At 33.5% G+C, this 15198-nt stretch overlaps 3 protein-coding genes across 8 annotated transcripts in view; all 3 read right to left on the bottom strand.

Moving 5' to 3' along the window:
• LOC111409121 overlaps window positions 1-2824 on the bottom strand; it is a 13409-nt gene extending 10585 nt beyond the window's left edge. For 2 of the 6 annotated variants that reach the window (XM_023039076.1, XM_023039075.1), the window contains exons 1-4: window positions 2383-2824; window positions 1373-1460; window positions 864-1021; window positions 257-332 (exon numbers count right to left, since the gene is read on the bottom strand). In XM_023039076.1, the coding sequence (XP_022894844.1) occupies window positions 257-332; window positions 864-1021; window positions 1373-1454 (316 nt within the window). In that variant the 5' untranslated portion in view covers window positions 1455-1460; window positions 2383-2824. Of the gene's footprint in view, window positions 1-38; window positions 333-863; window positions 1022-1294; window positions 1461-2382 lie in introns of those variants that run through there. The other 4 variants (XM_023039072.1, XM_023039071.1, XM_023039073.1 and 1 more) reach the window with 4 other exon arrangements.
• Window positions 2825-4965: 2141 nt separating this feature from the next.
• LOC111409496 lies at window positions 4966-6491 on the bottom strand. The gene is made up of 3 exons (XM_023039542.1): window positions 6094-6491; window positions 5665-6005; window positions 4966-5393 (listed from the first exon to the last, which is right to left on the bottom strand). Exons 1-3 carry the CDS (start codon window positions 6489-6491, stop codon window positions 4966-4968), a joined length of 1167 nt encoding a protein of 388 aa, XP_022895310.1.
• A 7473-nt stretch (window positions 6492-13964) lies between these two features.
• Window positions 13965-14585, bottom strand: LOC111409495. The gene has a single exon (XM_023039541.1). The coding sequence runs from the start codon at window positions 14583-14585 to the stop codon at window positions 13965-13967; it is 621 nt and encodes a 206-aa protein (XP_022895309.1).
• Window positions 14586-15198: the final 613 nt, after the last annotated feature.

The raw sequence follows: 15198 nt of genomic DNA, 5'->3' as shown, positions 1-15198 counted from the left end.
TTCCATATATAACTCACATAAGTTTAGTAGTTGCCAAAATTAGGATTTTATTTGATAATACAGCAAAACTTTCCTTATATTTCCACTGTAATATTCTATAAATTACATCAATACATACCAGAAAGATCATTCAGAAAAATTGGCATTATCAAGGACGAGAGAGGAAAAAAAGGAAAAAGAATAAGAATGCCATAGCAGTAACACAAGCTATTAATTTCATCCACAAATTCAAGGGGGCATGTTACAAAAAGTATACCGTCATTGCAAGCTTCTTCACTCTGCAACCCATTGTTTTCCTGACTGACCCATACTTGAAATGGTATTCGGGATTCCTGCAAAGTTTGAGGTATTTATGATAATCAACATGAATTTTTTATAAAAGCATGAAAGGAATGATAATAATTAGAAGAAAGCAACAACTTTCTAATTATTTCAAAAGAAACACACTATTTGATCATATCATCTCAACATCTTCAGTATTTGGAAGATTATTTCCCAAAATGGAGATGAAGAGTAAAAATAAATATCATGTCTCCCCTGGTAATAAAAAATGAATAAAGGAAATATAGAGTATGAAGGAGCAAGAAAGCATCACATCCTTCAATGAAAGGTTAAGCAAAAGACTTCAGTTAATAGAAAATAATTAAATAGAAAGAGATCATTGTTGAGACCATGGTTTTGAATATCGATTATAATGTCCAGATTCCCAAGTTTGGAAATATCTATAGATCCTTTATCGACAAGATTTAGGAAAACTTAGCTTCAGCAGAAACAAAGCGGCTATACATAGAGTTGTAGAGGAATCAAGAGAAACACTAATTTAGCACTCATAAAAAAGCAAAAATGATTATAAGAAACCTTACCAGCTCAGAAAGATCTCGTATTGACCCCCCATGAGAGGGTCCATTTTCCAAATTCAGATATTGGCCAGACAATGTACACCTTACATAGTACAGATAACGAATGGTTGCACCTCTGTATGATGGTGGTATAATGGTTGGTAGAAGTGTGCGCACCATATCTGAAAAGAAACAACGTCCAGCAGCCAACAGATGAGCATGAAATCAACAAGTTAGATAAATAATGAAGTTTTAATTATTTGAAGTTGCTTGAGAAGGACATCAAAACTGTTGGTATTTCACTAAATTTCGGTTAACCATTAGACTATTACTTGTTTTGGTGAATATACATGAACAACCATCTATAATATCTATTATGAAGTGAGCATATAACAACAAAAATAGCGATCATCAAGAAATGAATTTCATCAAAGTTACAAGATTGAGTGACCCACGTGATGGAGTTTGAAGTTCAATAAATTAGTTGACAACTCCATTGCCACCAAACAAAGAGCATATTTAACAATATTTACTTAGGTTTACAAGTTTTAGCTGCTCCACACGAAAGAATTTGATTGGAAACCACTGCAAGAGTCGGGCAATCCACGAAAACATACTTGCCTGAGAAGAAAGAAATAACCCACAATTACACTCAAGCAAGCATAATGTAGATGATAATTATATAGTATACAGTTATTTTTGTCTTCATTTTATCTTTTGGCACATCCAACTTCACTTATAAACTCTACTTTCATTTCATGCCATTTTATATTAGAACTAGAAAATAGAGATTTTGTTATTCCACAAGTAGTACATACCTTCAAATAGCCTACAACCATCCTAAAGACATCAGAGTTCAATGTGATCTGAGGAGTAAATTTCAATTATGTGTTCCATAAAGAGATGCACACTAGCATAAAATGAACTTGTTAAGAGTCAAGCTAGTTTGGGTGCATAATTGCAGGTGATATCCTCCTATAAACTTCAAAGTACAACTATGACCCTTTAGTCTGAATGACATGACTTTGAATTTCTTAAAGATGGGGAAACTGTGGAAAGGGAAACATGTAATTCCATTCAAATTGAATTGGCTTATCAGAAAGTTGAACTCAAAAGCACTATTTTGGCTGCAAAATATATTGCAGTCCAATTTAATTTATAATAGTTTCAATCTCCACTTCAATGTCCCAATTCAACGCTGTCAAAAATTAAAGTTTGAAACTTTAACATGTCATCTACCACCAAAAATCCACATTTCAACCTTTTCCCCGCAATTCTCATAAATTGAGTCGACTATCTTCCATGTATTGCACATGTATTAACACGAACTAGTAACCAATCTTTCAGCTATAATGATCAAACAATTCCACTCATCATTTCATTTACGTTATTTGATTTAAAAGGAGAAAATCCCATGCCCACGTCTTAGCTTCTCAGTAATTCAACAGAAAACCCACATTCAGAAAATCCACCAAACTGAGCCAAGTAACTAAATAAAAAATAAATAAATAACTCAAAAGCGAAAGAAGAAACGGAATATAACTCGTCGCTGCTTCAAGTCAGGAGTGGACTTGGGGTTGTTAAACCACTGAAGGTCCAATTTTTCGATCCCTTTAATCTCGAAGTTAAGCTTTTGCTTTTCAATCAAAAGTGACCATTCAGGTGTTGGATTTTTTTATTTCAATCATGATAGTCACTAGATCACCCGGTCTATACACTTCCCTGTCCGCATTTAATTTCAGCTGTGGCTTCTCAAGATCGTCTTTTTCGGAATTATTACCGCTGGCGGCGAGGCCGAAGAAAGAGAATCTCCAGGAGGGTTTACTCGGTGGTGGCATTTTCGGGCGAAAATTCTCTAAACTGGGAGAATTAATACATTGCGAATTATTTGATGAATATGTGCGTAGGTGTGTGTTAATCGAGGTTTTACAGCAATTGAGGAACTGGTGAATGATTTGTTGAAATTAAAGTAACGATCTTCTCCATTTTTTGATGAGATCCAAAATTGAATTAACCAATAAAAATTCAATTAACTAATGAAATTTCATATTTTTACAAATCACAAATTTCGAAAATTAATTAACATCCCATCACCAAATTATCAATAGTGGGTGAAACAATTTGGCTTGTTGGCTGGAACTGTCCATGGCTCGATTTGAAAAAGCTCGAGTTGAACCGACCCGACTAGAGGCTTGGGACGAGCCCCATTTTGGGGCGTCAATCTAAAATCAACTTTGGTCATAAGTATTTTTCGGTCCGTGCTGAACTGATCCTTTAAAAAAATAATGCAAAAAAATTAAGCTGCAGGTAATAGTGCAGCTACCTGCAACTGCACCAGGCAACTATGTAGCTGCCTGTAACTGTACCAGGCAGCATGTCGCGGCCTTTTGCAGGCAACTAAGAAAAAAAGTGAGTCGATTCGACTTGACTCGACTAGATAATGCTCGAGTCAAAAGTCCGGATCAAGCCTAAATTTTTTTTGTAGAGCAAAAGCTTGGCTCGGGCAAAAAAAGCCTGAACCATTTTGTTCGAGTTGAGCCCAAACCTCAAGTTTCGATTCGCGAGACGGCTCGACTCACTTGTTGACATCCCTAGGTGAAACACCATATATAACCTAATTGATAAGAAAAAAAATATAATTCAAAGTTGATATATAACGTAGACTGAAAACATATGGCAAAAAACAATGAATTTGTCTAGTGATATATAATGGGGTGTACCGAATGGTGTACACCCCACTTATATGGGTGTGGGACCCATGTGAAAGAAAAGATATTTTATTCGAGTGGGTCTCTCGCCCATGTGAACGGGGTGTACACCATTAGGTACACCCTGATGTACCACTAGCAAAATCGAAAAACAATTGGGTATAAATAAAATACAATAAAGTAAATTACATTCATAAGATAAATCTATATTTGTCTCTCATTCTCTTTAAACTCTTTTTTTCTGCATTCTTATTTTCAATCACATTCACATAATAAAATATTTTATATGTAAATTCAAAACCTTTTTTTTTAACTATACATTCTCCGAAAATTTACTATTCAAAATGTTATTTTTTCAAAATAAAAAAAAATGGCCACAAATAGGGGCAAAATAATATCTTTAGAATTAACCTTCTTACGATGATACACATTGAACCACAATAAAGCGTCTAATACGTAATTGCGCGTTATCTAAGAGTAGGTACCAATTCATAATGCAAAATTATGTGTGAACAAACACCTGTCAACTAATAACATGTTCAATCATATGCATGATAATATTTGGCTCGGCCAATGTTAGAGTCGATCGTGTTGGAGCGAACAATTTGGTTCATGACAATCAACGATTACGAGTTTAGTCCTAAGTCAAAACTGACCTTCAATATTAGCTATATTGAATAGCCTAACTTAGACTGACCTTCAATATCAGTGGGTTCGCGAGTGGATTTCATCCCAATTCACAACTTTGAAAAGAAGGTTTGAGATTAAAATTGCCGTATTTTAAATTAGGTCAACTTAAGTCGATTATTAGGCTGAAATCACTTGAACGAAAGTTTGCTAGTTCAAAAAGTTATTTGCATGCACAATAAAAAGTATTTCGAATATGTAGAGATTGACTCACTCATATGAATAATTGTCTCAGACATTTTGGAATGTACTGAGATGAAGATCAAGATGAGATTACTATTCTTGATCCAAATGAATTTTGCTATCCATTAGATTTGTTTTAGTTGCTGATCGAGCTCTTATTGAGATTGTCTAGATAAATAAATATTAAGAAAAATTCAAGTTAGGTATCGAGGAATGTTTGAACTTAGATCTATATGGTATATTTAATTTATAGAAGATGATATATGCCTCAAGAAAATGGAAAAAATATATTTCATACCATTTGTACTTTGATGAACATTGAAAATTGAAAGAATGGATCTCTGCTACTTTTTTTTTTTATCGGTAAATGTAAATATATAGATAAAAAATGTACCATGTACAAATACACCGGGCATACTCGGGCGAGATAATGTCCATAATCAAATACAAGTACACCGGGCATACCCGGGCGAATCAATGTCTATAAACATAAACAACTTCTCCGGGCATACCCGGGCAAAGATAGTAGAAAGCTAATACAAAAGGAATCAAAGCTCCATGGCGAAGGATTCATAAAGAGTCAAGACATCCGGATACAAAGTAAGCATGACTTTGTATACGTGAGTCTTGATCCTTCTCACAATGGAATCCAAGTCATATGAGAGGTCTTCAAATAATTTCCTATTTCTCGTCAGCCAAATATAGTACACTGTGGTAGCAAGAGCAACTCTCTTCGCCTTGCTCAGCCACGAAGTCCCCCGAGCCTCCTTTTTTAACCATTTAAGAGTCATAGCAAGTGTCGTCATTGATCTTGTGATGCCAAGCCATCTTCTAATACTCCCCCATAATGAAGATGTGAAAGAGCATTTGAAGAAAAGATGCTCACAAGTCTCTTCAAAACATCCACAAAAGATACGTTTGCGATCGATGTCCAAGTAGAGCAATTTGTCTTTGGTTAGGAGTTTTGATTGGGCCCCTAACCAAAGCATAAAAGCATGCTTCGGAGTGATGCACGGTTTCTAAACTTCAGCTCCCCAAGGCTTGAAAGTTCCCTTGGCCTAAAGAAATTATAGGCAATTTTCGTATTGAATTTATCTTCAGCCAATCTGCCCAGATTTTCGTTTGAAAAACCGAAAAATTGCCTACCGAACAAAGCTGTCTGCCTGCCTAAAAGTCTGCTGTAAATCTGCCCATTTCGGCCTCTAAGTTGAGGCTGGACTCCCATGGAATTAGGGCCAAAAAATCACTCGGAGTTGAGGAATTATCCAGATTTAAATCCCCATGACCGTTCATCTCCACAGAATAAGAATTCTGCCCGGCTCCCCCTCTAAGAACCAGAAAATCCCGAATATCCAGCAGTATTTTGAACAAAGGCGAGTGGTCTTTCCTCTTCGGGACATCCCAAATGCTATTCCCCTTAAGGTAAACATGGTGAATCCACCTAATCCAAAGGGTCTCCTTATTTGTATGAATGTTCCATAGGTCTTTCAATCCAAGACCCCCTTCTTCCTTCGGTAGGCAAATATCCTTCCATGCAACAAGTGGCTTTTTATTTTCCCAAAGAAAGGTACGACAAAGGCTAACAATTCTAGAAATAATTGTAGCCGGTATGGGAAAAATAGAGAGCCAAAAGCATTTCACTCCTTGAAGTACCGCCCTAATAAGTTCAACCTTGCCGGCATAAGAAAGGGGGGGAGCAATTCCAACCACCAATATAACCCGCAATTTTATCCAAGAAAGGAGCGTAAGAGCTCACTTTAAGCTTCACCGCGGCAAGAGGGATACCCAAATAACGAAAAGGCATAGAACCCTTCGGAAAATCTGAAATTTCCATGATTCTTTGTAGCTCATATCCATAAATTCCAGCAGTATAGATGCTGGATTTCAGAAAATTAATACTCAAACCCGAAGAGAGACCAAACCTTTGAAGGCAATTCATGATAATTTGAACCGACATAATATCACCCATAGCAAAAAGCATCAAGTCATCGGCAAAAGCCAAGTGTGTCAACTTAATGGCTCCACACTTGGGGTGGTAATTGAAATCACTATCCAAAGTAGCATATAATCTCATTTAATATATATCCTTACGAATTAGTTTGTTTCTCAAGATTGTATCATAGTGTTGCAACTTTAGTATATTGTCAATGATCATAAATGATTCGATTTCACAGGATATATCTAGGAAAGCAACTATTTTAAATTTAAGAAATTTGAGTAGAAAATGAAGACTATTCTATCAACACATATATTCACCAAAGAGACAATTATAATAACTATTTGGAATTTTGGATGCAGTTGTGAATACAATAGTGTTGGGATTAAAAATTTGATGGATTAAAAATTTGATGTAGATGTTATAAAATAAATGCACGTTTGTATGGCGAGAAATGTCATTCCTCTTGTAGAGTTACTATAAATCTAGATGTTAAAAAATAAATCTAGATCAGCATGCTTTAAGTTACTCGTGGATCGCGCTATCAACACATATATTCACCAAAGAGACAATTATAATAACTATTTGGAATTTTGGATGCAGTTGTGAATACAATAGTGTTGGGATTAAAAATTTGATGGATTAAAAATTTGATGTAGATGTTATAAAATAAATGCACGTTTGTATGGCGAGAAATGTCATTCCTCTTGTAGAGTACTATAAATCTAGATGTTAAAAAATAAATCTAGATCAGCATGCTTTAAGTTACTCGTGGATCGCGATATCCATTTACCAGTATGAAGCTTGTGAGTTAGATCTTTAGCCAAATCTAATTTATGATTGTTGACTTCATATCAAGTTCTTCATGTGCAGTGAGAGATGTTGAATGAAATGGGTTGCTAGAAGAAATTATTCTTTGATTTGTGAAATATCTTTTACACCATCCATAACCAACAATAATTCCCTTGATTTCAAGAGTGATAAGAATGTGGGATGTAATTGCTCCCTCAAGAAAAACACAACAAGATTTATATGTAAAAATGGAGCAATATTGAAAAACAAGAAATAACCATTTTTGGACATTCAATTATAACATAAAAGGCATTTGAATTGTGCAAATGATCTCCTTCAATTGTGATAGAGTTTTGGACCAAGGTGTACAAGCAAAGGCAAGGCATGCAATACAAATGATTCTATCAGTTTTATCTTAAGATTTCTTCAATTTCAAGTAAGATTCAACAGTATTTGATCCAAGTAGAAGCATGCAAGGTAAAACTTTAGATTTTTTTTTATTATTTTTTTAAAAAACTTTCATCGATGAAAAATCTAATTCGGAAATTTTATTGATAAAACTATTTAGAATGAAATTTTTAAACTTTGGGACCCTTATCTGAATGTGGAGCTTTAGAAAACCACCTTAGTTGAGATTGAAATCTCTACCTATTTATTTATTTCCAAATTCTATCTCAATCCAAACAGGTTGTTGGGAAGACTAATGTCACAATCTACATTTGTTAAGGTGAGAGAGTGGTAGGGATTCAATGTCCTTCTCAAGCAGCCCTCAAATCTTAACGTGGATATGAAATTTCAGGAAGACAAGTTGGTGCATTAAACAACGAAAATTGTGCAAATATTATAGTACAACGTTAAATTCACGTAATATTTCTCCAATTCTCAAATTTGTAGAATGACTTCAAGCAATTATAGTTACGGTACTTGTCTTCATCGTGAAAAATTTCAAACAATTCCACTATTCCAACACTCTCACTATTATATACATTAGAAGAAACTTAGGAAAAATAATGTTAAGTTGTGAAGACCAATATTTGTTGTTGTGCAGAGTTAATATGCAGATCACATTGTAATTTCAATTTTATAGAGAGAGAGAGAGAGAGAAGATATGATTTGTGACTTTGTAAACTTTTTTTTTTTCATCATAGTGAATTATTACAGTTATAGGAGTGGATGTAGTCTCATTATAAGTGAATATCTATAAAGTTTTTGCATTCTTGAGTCTATTTTTTCTATAATTTTATCGCTTTTGTCGATAAGATTAGGGTTTCTAATTCTAAACGAAAATGACACAAGTATTTGAAATATGTTTCATATGAACTTAATGAAATTAGCTCTCATTCAATCAACAAATATAGAATATGTTCAAAAAATGAGTCGGAGGACACCGTGACATGCTGTATTTGATTTGGTAGACGTCAAGATTAATTGAAAATGGCTGAGTACTTGCTTGCACAAAATATGCAGAATCAAATTAACAACATAAACAGTTGCAATAATTAGTGAATAAGAATCAGTTTATGTCTTCTACATAATCTCGAAACATTGTCAAAACTTTTATGCTTAAAATGGAAAATATCATATATTAATTTGTTCTTATTTATTAACCTATAAAAGGAGTACAAATGAAGTACATCTTCTTCTGCATGAAGATAAAAGGATGGAAATAACTCAATGCACATGCAAAAACTTAGGCTGCGGTTGGTTAGACCTTTTCGGGCCATTTTCTATTTTCCAGTTTCGAAAACGCGGAAACATGTTTGGTCGTTGTTTTCGAAAATGCATTTTCGAAAACTAGTTAAATTTTATAACTGAAAATACAAAACGACTTTTTATCATTTTGAACGTTTTCAGTTATAAATTCCCAAAACACGGAAAACGTCCAAAATGCGTCGTTTTTAGGGAAAATTAAAAATCGTTTTGAAACCGAAAATGAAAAATTAAACCAACTGCAACCTGAGCTTTCCTTAAATAATCTTATTGATATACACCAGAGCCGGTCCTGAGGCGAGGCAGATGAGGCCTGCGCCTCAGGCCAAAATTGGAAGGGGGCCTCACTTTTCCATTTTTCTCCTTTTTTTTTTGGCAATTAAATGAAAAAGCTGGAAGGAGACAGGGGCGGATCCATTAAGGCCGAGTGGGGTCGGTCGCCCCCAATGACTCCGACGAAATTTACAGGTTGGAAGTCCAACGTTGGAACCAGTCATCGCCGACTGTTGCTGAAGGAGATGATTGCCGCTGCTAAAGGTTGAAGGAGATGAAAAGGTTAGTAGATTTTTTTTTCTTCTTTTAAGTAGTGGGCCTTTGTTTTAGGCCTGTTTTTGGATTTTAAAACAATTGGGCCAAAGGCTTGTTGGCTGCCCTTTTTTTTTTTTTTTAATTCATACTTACCCTAATGAGTATCTTCCTCCTCGTTTCCAGCCAAGTGCTAATTGTGAACAGTGGTTGTGACCTTCAAGGACCGTGAGCCTCCGCCGCTAGTGCTGTGAGCCTCTCTTCTCTTTTTTCCCTTTTTTTTTTCGTTTTTATTTTTTTAAGTTCATTTTCATGCCTTTCTCCTTTAGAACATAAAGTCTTGAAGTGATATTTTATATGTCTCCATCATTTAGTTGATGATTCAGTATGTGAATTGTGATGATTTATAATTTATGAAAACTAAAAAAATTGTGAAATTGTAAATCTGTGGACTATGATTTGTGAGGACAATTTGTAAAATTGTGAATATGTAGAGAAAGATTTTTGAAAAAAGAATTTTTGTGAGGAGAATTTGTATATGATTTTTACGTTATATCATGTTTATATATGGATTGAAAATTTTTAATATTATTTAATATATATTAATAAACTATCTCGCCAAGACGGAGATTGACGGTTGATCTAGCTCATCGGATCAAGCACTAGTCTCGCTCCCACTGTATTTTAATATTGGGTTCATAACACACTGTTGAATTTTGTAATTACGTTGACTTTTGGGGATCTAATTTACAAATGGGAAAAATTCATTTGTAAGAGTTTATTTATAGCCTACTTCAAAATTAAGAGGAGAAGGTTTGCAATTTCAAATTTCAGATATTATTAATGAAATAATTGATTAAAAAAATATTTTATTAATTAAACATATTAAGGCCACAAATCTATATATTTGGTCACAACTTATCAAGTTAATTGGTCACAAAATTATTTATAAGTTAATTGATGTCTCTTAATGAGATATCAGTGCATGGATTGGTACTAGAAATGTAGAACCTTAGTTGTGTGAGTCTTTCTAGAATGATGTATTGAGATCGAAAGATTTTGAGCTCCCACGTATTCATGTCTGTCAACTTCAAGAATGGATTTAGCCAAGATCCTTCTTGTGGTTGAAAATTATATTCTACTTCATGCAAATGTAGAGAAGAATGGAGTGGGAGAGAAATGCAGAGACGTTTTAATGGTTGCTATTAAATTTATCTTTCATATACAATTTAAATTTATCTTCAACAATTAATTGGTTGTCGTGGTTGTTGTTAAATTTTAATTTCAGAATTGTGAGTTGTGACAGTGGAATTCTCAAAGTGCCGCATTGTGTCATTTCATAATTTTTGCTCAATTCATATTTTTCAGGTAAGCAATGGCTTGCCCCTGCTTATTTATAAACTATTAAACATATAGGAAATGTTCGAAGCCTTGTCGGCTTATATATTGCATTGTAGTATTGCACTCTTGTCGAATTATATTGACTTTTGTTAGATTTAATTGTAGGATCAATTGTTTGAGCCCCATTTTTGGTATAGAAGGCATTTTGGAGTAGTAGACAATTTTTTTTTTGTTTTTGTTTTACAGTTGAGTATTAAGTTAACAGTTGGTACCATAATACGCATATATTTTGCATGCAGATTTTTTTTTCTTTTTTTGGTGGGGGAGGGGGGCCTAATATTTTAAGTTCGCCTCAGGCCCCCAAAAGCACAGGACCGACACTGATATACACTTTGGTATAATGCTTGAAAGCATCATGCATTTCCCCTCGAAGGGATCAGAACAAGGATTTTTATATATTTTATTGAAAATCAAAAATTTCTATTGAGTAGCTGACACGATCAACACGAAGGTCAATTGTCCACCCAACCTAGCTAGCTCAAACTTTATAGTTTTAATGGATAATCCAAATTTTGAGAATAAAATGAATTTAACGTGCCAAGAAAACGAAAAAAATAGTCTAGAATAAATTAAAATTTGTTGTATTATTATATATCTAGTTTTGTTTGCAAACATTTATTCTTGGTCTGACTTTGTCGGAGCCTAAAATATCTGTTGACATTAATATGACGTGAAATAAATAAATAAATAAATAAAAAGTGTAGATTTTCATGCACGTATCCCGTTAACAAATAAAATATTAAATATATGGTTACTGGATAGCTTTCTTATACCTACAGTAATCTCGTGTCGGCAAATATGATAGGTTCGTTTTATGGATATTTGACTCTGCATTTATAAGCAGATTATTTGATAACTAGACTTTTGTGCGTAAGTGAAACTATTCTTAATTTGCACGAGAAATTACTTTTAAAATATAAATTAAGTCGATCAAGAGAGCGAATTTCGATTCGATTCTCGATTCTAGATCAATAATCGAATAAAAATCTAGTTTTCTGATTTTTTTTATTTATTTATTTTAAATAAGCCAAATTTTTGTATTTTTTAAAATAAATTTGCTACTAGTTAATTTAACTCAAATCAAAAAATATGATTTTCCTACTACTAATTTTCAATCCAAACCCAATTTAATCAAATTGACCTAAGTTTTACCTAAATATATTATTCTACCATAGTGTCATTTATACCATTTTGAAGAAATCGAATTGACGCTTAACGACACTTCTCTTAATTATTGTGAGCTTGTTATCTTTATCTTCCTATGATTTTAACAATCAAATTTATGAGGAATTCAGTAAAGAAAGACGTAAAAGACACAGAAGATTGGATTAAGTCATTTTGTAAGAGCTAAGAATGAACATGTTATTAGTTGAATTAATGTAGTTTCATAAATATTAAAAAAAATTAATTATAGTACGGACCCGATAAATGAATCAAATCGAACTGAATCGAATACAAACGATTTCATAATTAAATTTGGACCCAACGATTCCACTTACTAAATTCCCAACAATTTCGAAATCGATTCGATTCTCGTTAAAAATGAATCGAATCGAACCACGCCCAACTCTAATGATGAATTACATGATTTTGCGAAATGGATGGAGCCAAGATTTTTAGTTTTGTGAGGCCTATTACCAGCAAAGAGAGCAATATTTTAAAGAAGAAATAATAAAACTACATATTTTGTTGCGAAAGCTTGGAAATTTGTGATAGGGGAGAAATTAATATCAAATCTAAAGGAAAAAATTGAACATTAATTCAAACATATTTTTCTTATTTCTTTTTCTTCCATACTTTTCCTCCTCCACAAAACACATATAATTTAAAGTTCGATTGAACATGTCCACTATATACTTTCATCATTCTAGCACTACTTCCTTTCGCACTTAGTGTTACAATGCCCACTATGTGCTTTCATCATTAAGCAACTCAAAAAGGGTCGAGCTCATAATGAGTGCAGACCGGCCAACTTGAGACATACATCAATATTCAAGGAGTTGAAACTTGAAATTATTCTATTATATGACTTACCATAATGATTAATCCACTCTTTATAGCGTTCTAATGGCCCTACTTAATTTACTTAATTTAATTTCTCAAGTTATTAATTGTTATTTAAAATTTTTCAACAAAGATATTATGCTTGAGAGTCACAATGACGTCAATGTTCTTTACCTACCAAAATATATAATTGAAAAAGAAATTTCAGATTAAACTATTTTTATAATATGAACCCATATGCTAGCGTTGATCTTTTACACTACCAAAGATGATTAAGCACTATTATTAAATCGATATATACTCGTTGAAGTGTTATGAAATAATCGAGGACATATTAAGACATGTACATTATTGTGCAAGGATTGAAAATTTATCGATTATCTCAGCTAATTTTGTATATGTTGTTTATTTACACGTCTCCTTAATTTAATTGTCAAATTTTCATGACCTAGAACCTTTTTTTTCAAAATTTATTATTTATGTTGATTAATTTTTGGGCATTTGGACTTAATTTAAGACTGTTGGATGCAACCAAGAATCCGCAATGAAACTAACAAATCTAGAGTTAAGGCGTTGAAAATAAAATTTAAATAAATAAACAGACGCATCTTTTCCGATCCCAACAGTTTAAATGTCTAGATGTAAAACTCATAATACGAAGCACACAATATCAATCCAGTTTAAAGTCTTACCGTTATCAAAAATGTGTACATATTAGACTTTAATCCAACCTATAAGTGAATGGAATGTGTTGTTCTCAATAATTGTTAAAGTTTTTGGTTCAAAGCAAGTCAAAAAGGGCACGAACAAAATCACAAGAAAATTATATGACGAATTTCATGAATGTTAATGTCAAGCATTGTCTAATTCAAAGTACCAAGTCCCACATATTGTAACGACAGTGAGTTGGACAAATTCCTAATACAGAGTAATGTGGTGGTTTAATCTCACATGGCTCGGGTAATCTTCACTTATAATTCAAAAGAATGTCACATGGTTCCCAGAAAATGGCACGATTTCCAGGAAAATACAACACAGATAGATTAAATTATATTATATATGTTTTCGTGCAGATAGGCTATGTCCTCAAATACCATAAAACTTAACATTAAAACAAAAGATTCTGTAATTACTAGAACGTGAAACTGATCTATAGATGCAGCAACGAATCCTGGTAGTTCATTTCAACTTGCTGGGACGACGATTGAGATGATAATGTGGTCTTGGGAGATAAACGATAGATTCTGAAACTGCACTATTGCTTTTGCAAGAAGTGTACATGTTAATGAATCCAAATCTATCGCTTAACGTTCTTGAAATCTTTGATCCTTTCCAAAGATTAATCCCAACCCTTTGATGACGACTATGATCATCTTTGGAACACTCGACTAATGCAGCAAAAAAGGGGTCCTCTCTAAAACTGTCACTTCCAATGTACTTCTTTGGAGAAATCCCTTCTGGAATTTGTTTCTTGGAGTGATTTGAATTTCCAGCCGGCGGCAATGGGAGGAGACTGGTGGCGACACTACCCTTTTTCTTGGCACTTAGTTGTTTGGGAATTCCAGGGAGTTGCTCCCAAGAGAATGGAACTCCACCGGAGAATTTTAGGGGGGTGCTATTAGGACTAAGTGATGAAAATTTTTCATTTAAAGAGATTGATGAACCAAAGGATGAATCCCATGAATCATGTGACAGTGAGGATGAAGAAAAGGATGGAGTCCGGCGAGTCGAGGCTGGCCTGAAAAGCGGGGTTTCTGTCTCAGGTGTGACAGTTTGGGCATGGCCATTGTTAGAATCCATATGTTTTATGGAAGAATAAGCTTATCGTTTTTTGGGTAATGTCAGGTAAACTATATTTGGCTTGTATTCTTGCGGCCCTTAAATATGCATGTTTTTTTCAGGGTAAAGCCTAAATTTTGTTGAAGGGAAATAAACTAAATATTTTGACACCAAATTAAATAAAATCATATATTTCCTCTTTATGAATATAAAGCAAGCATTTTCTGGTATTAAAGGTGGGAAAAAGAGGAGACATAATGAAAAGAATGGGCAAGGGATTGAAAACTTATAAAATGTGGGGAATTTATATGTGTGGTCACAATGGTGTGTATATTAAATACCAATATTCGAAATTTTGGATCAGCCTCTTCAATTAAAAAAATCGAGAAGTGGGCTAATTAAACAAGCTGAAAAAATGAAAATCATTTGATTTCAAATATATATATATATATATTTTTTTAATCACATATTCGACTTCAATTTTATTATTTGAACCTTGACAGTTTGATCCTTTCATTTTCTCTTGATCAATGTCCGAACCACTTGTTAAAACATTTCTAAATACTAAGCCTTATTTTCTGGAGTTTAGGCAAAAAAATTCAAAATCTTACTTAACACCAAAAAGAAATACATG

This window comes from Olea europaea, chromosome 14 (genome assembly GCF_002742605.1).
Source record: "Olea europaea var. sylvestris chromosome 14, O_europaea_v1, whole genome shotgun sequence".
NCBI classification, from domain to species: domain Eukaryota; kingdom Viridiplantae; phylum Streptophyta; class Magnoliopsida; order Lamiales; family Oleaceae; genus Olea; species Olea europaea.
Note: the sequence above shows the minus strand (reverse complement) of the source record. Positions and strands in the feature narration are given on the sequence as shown.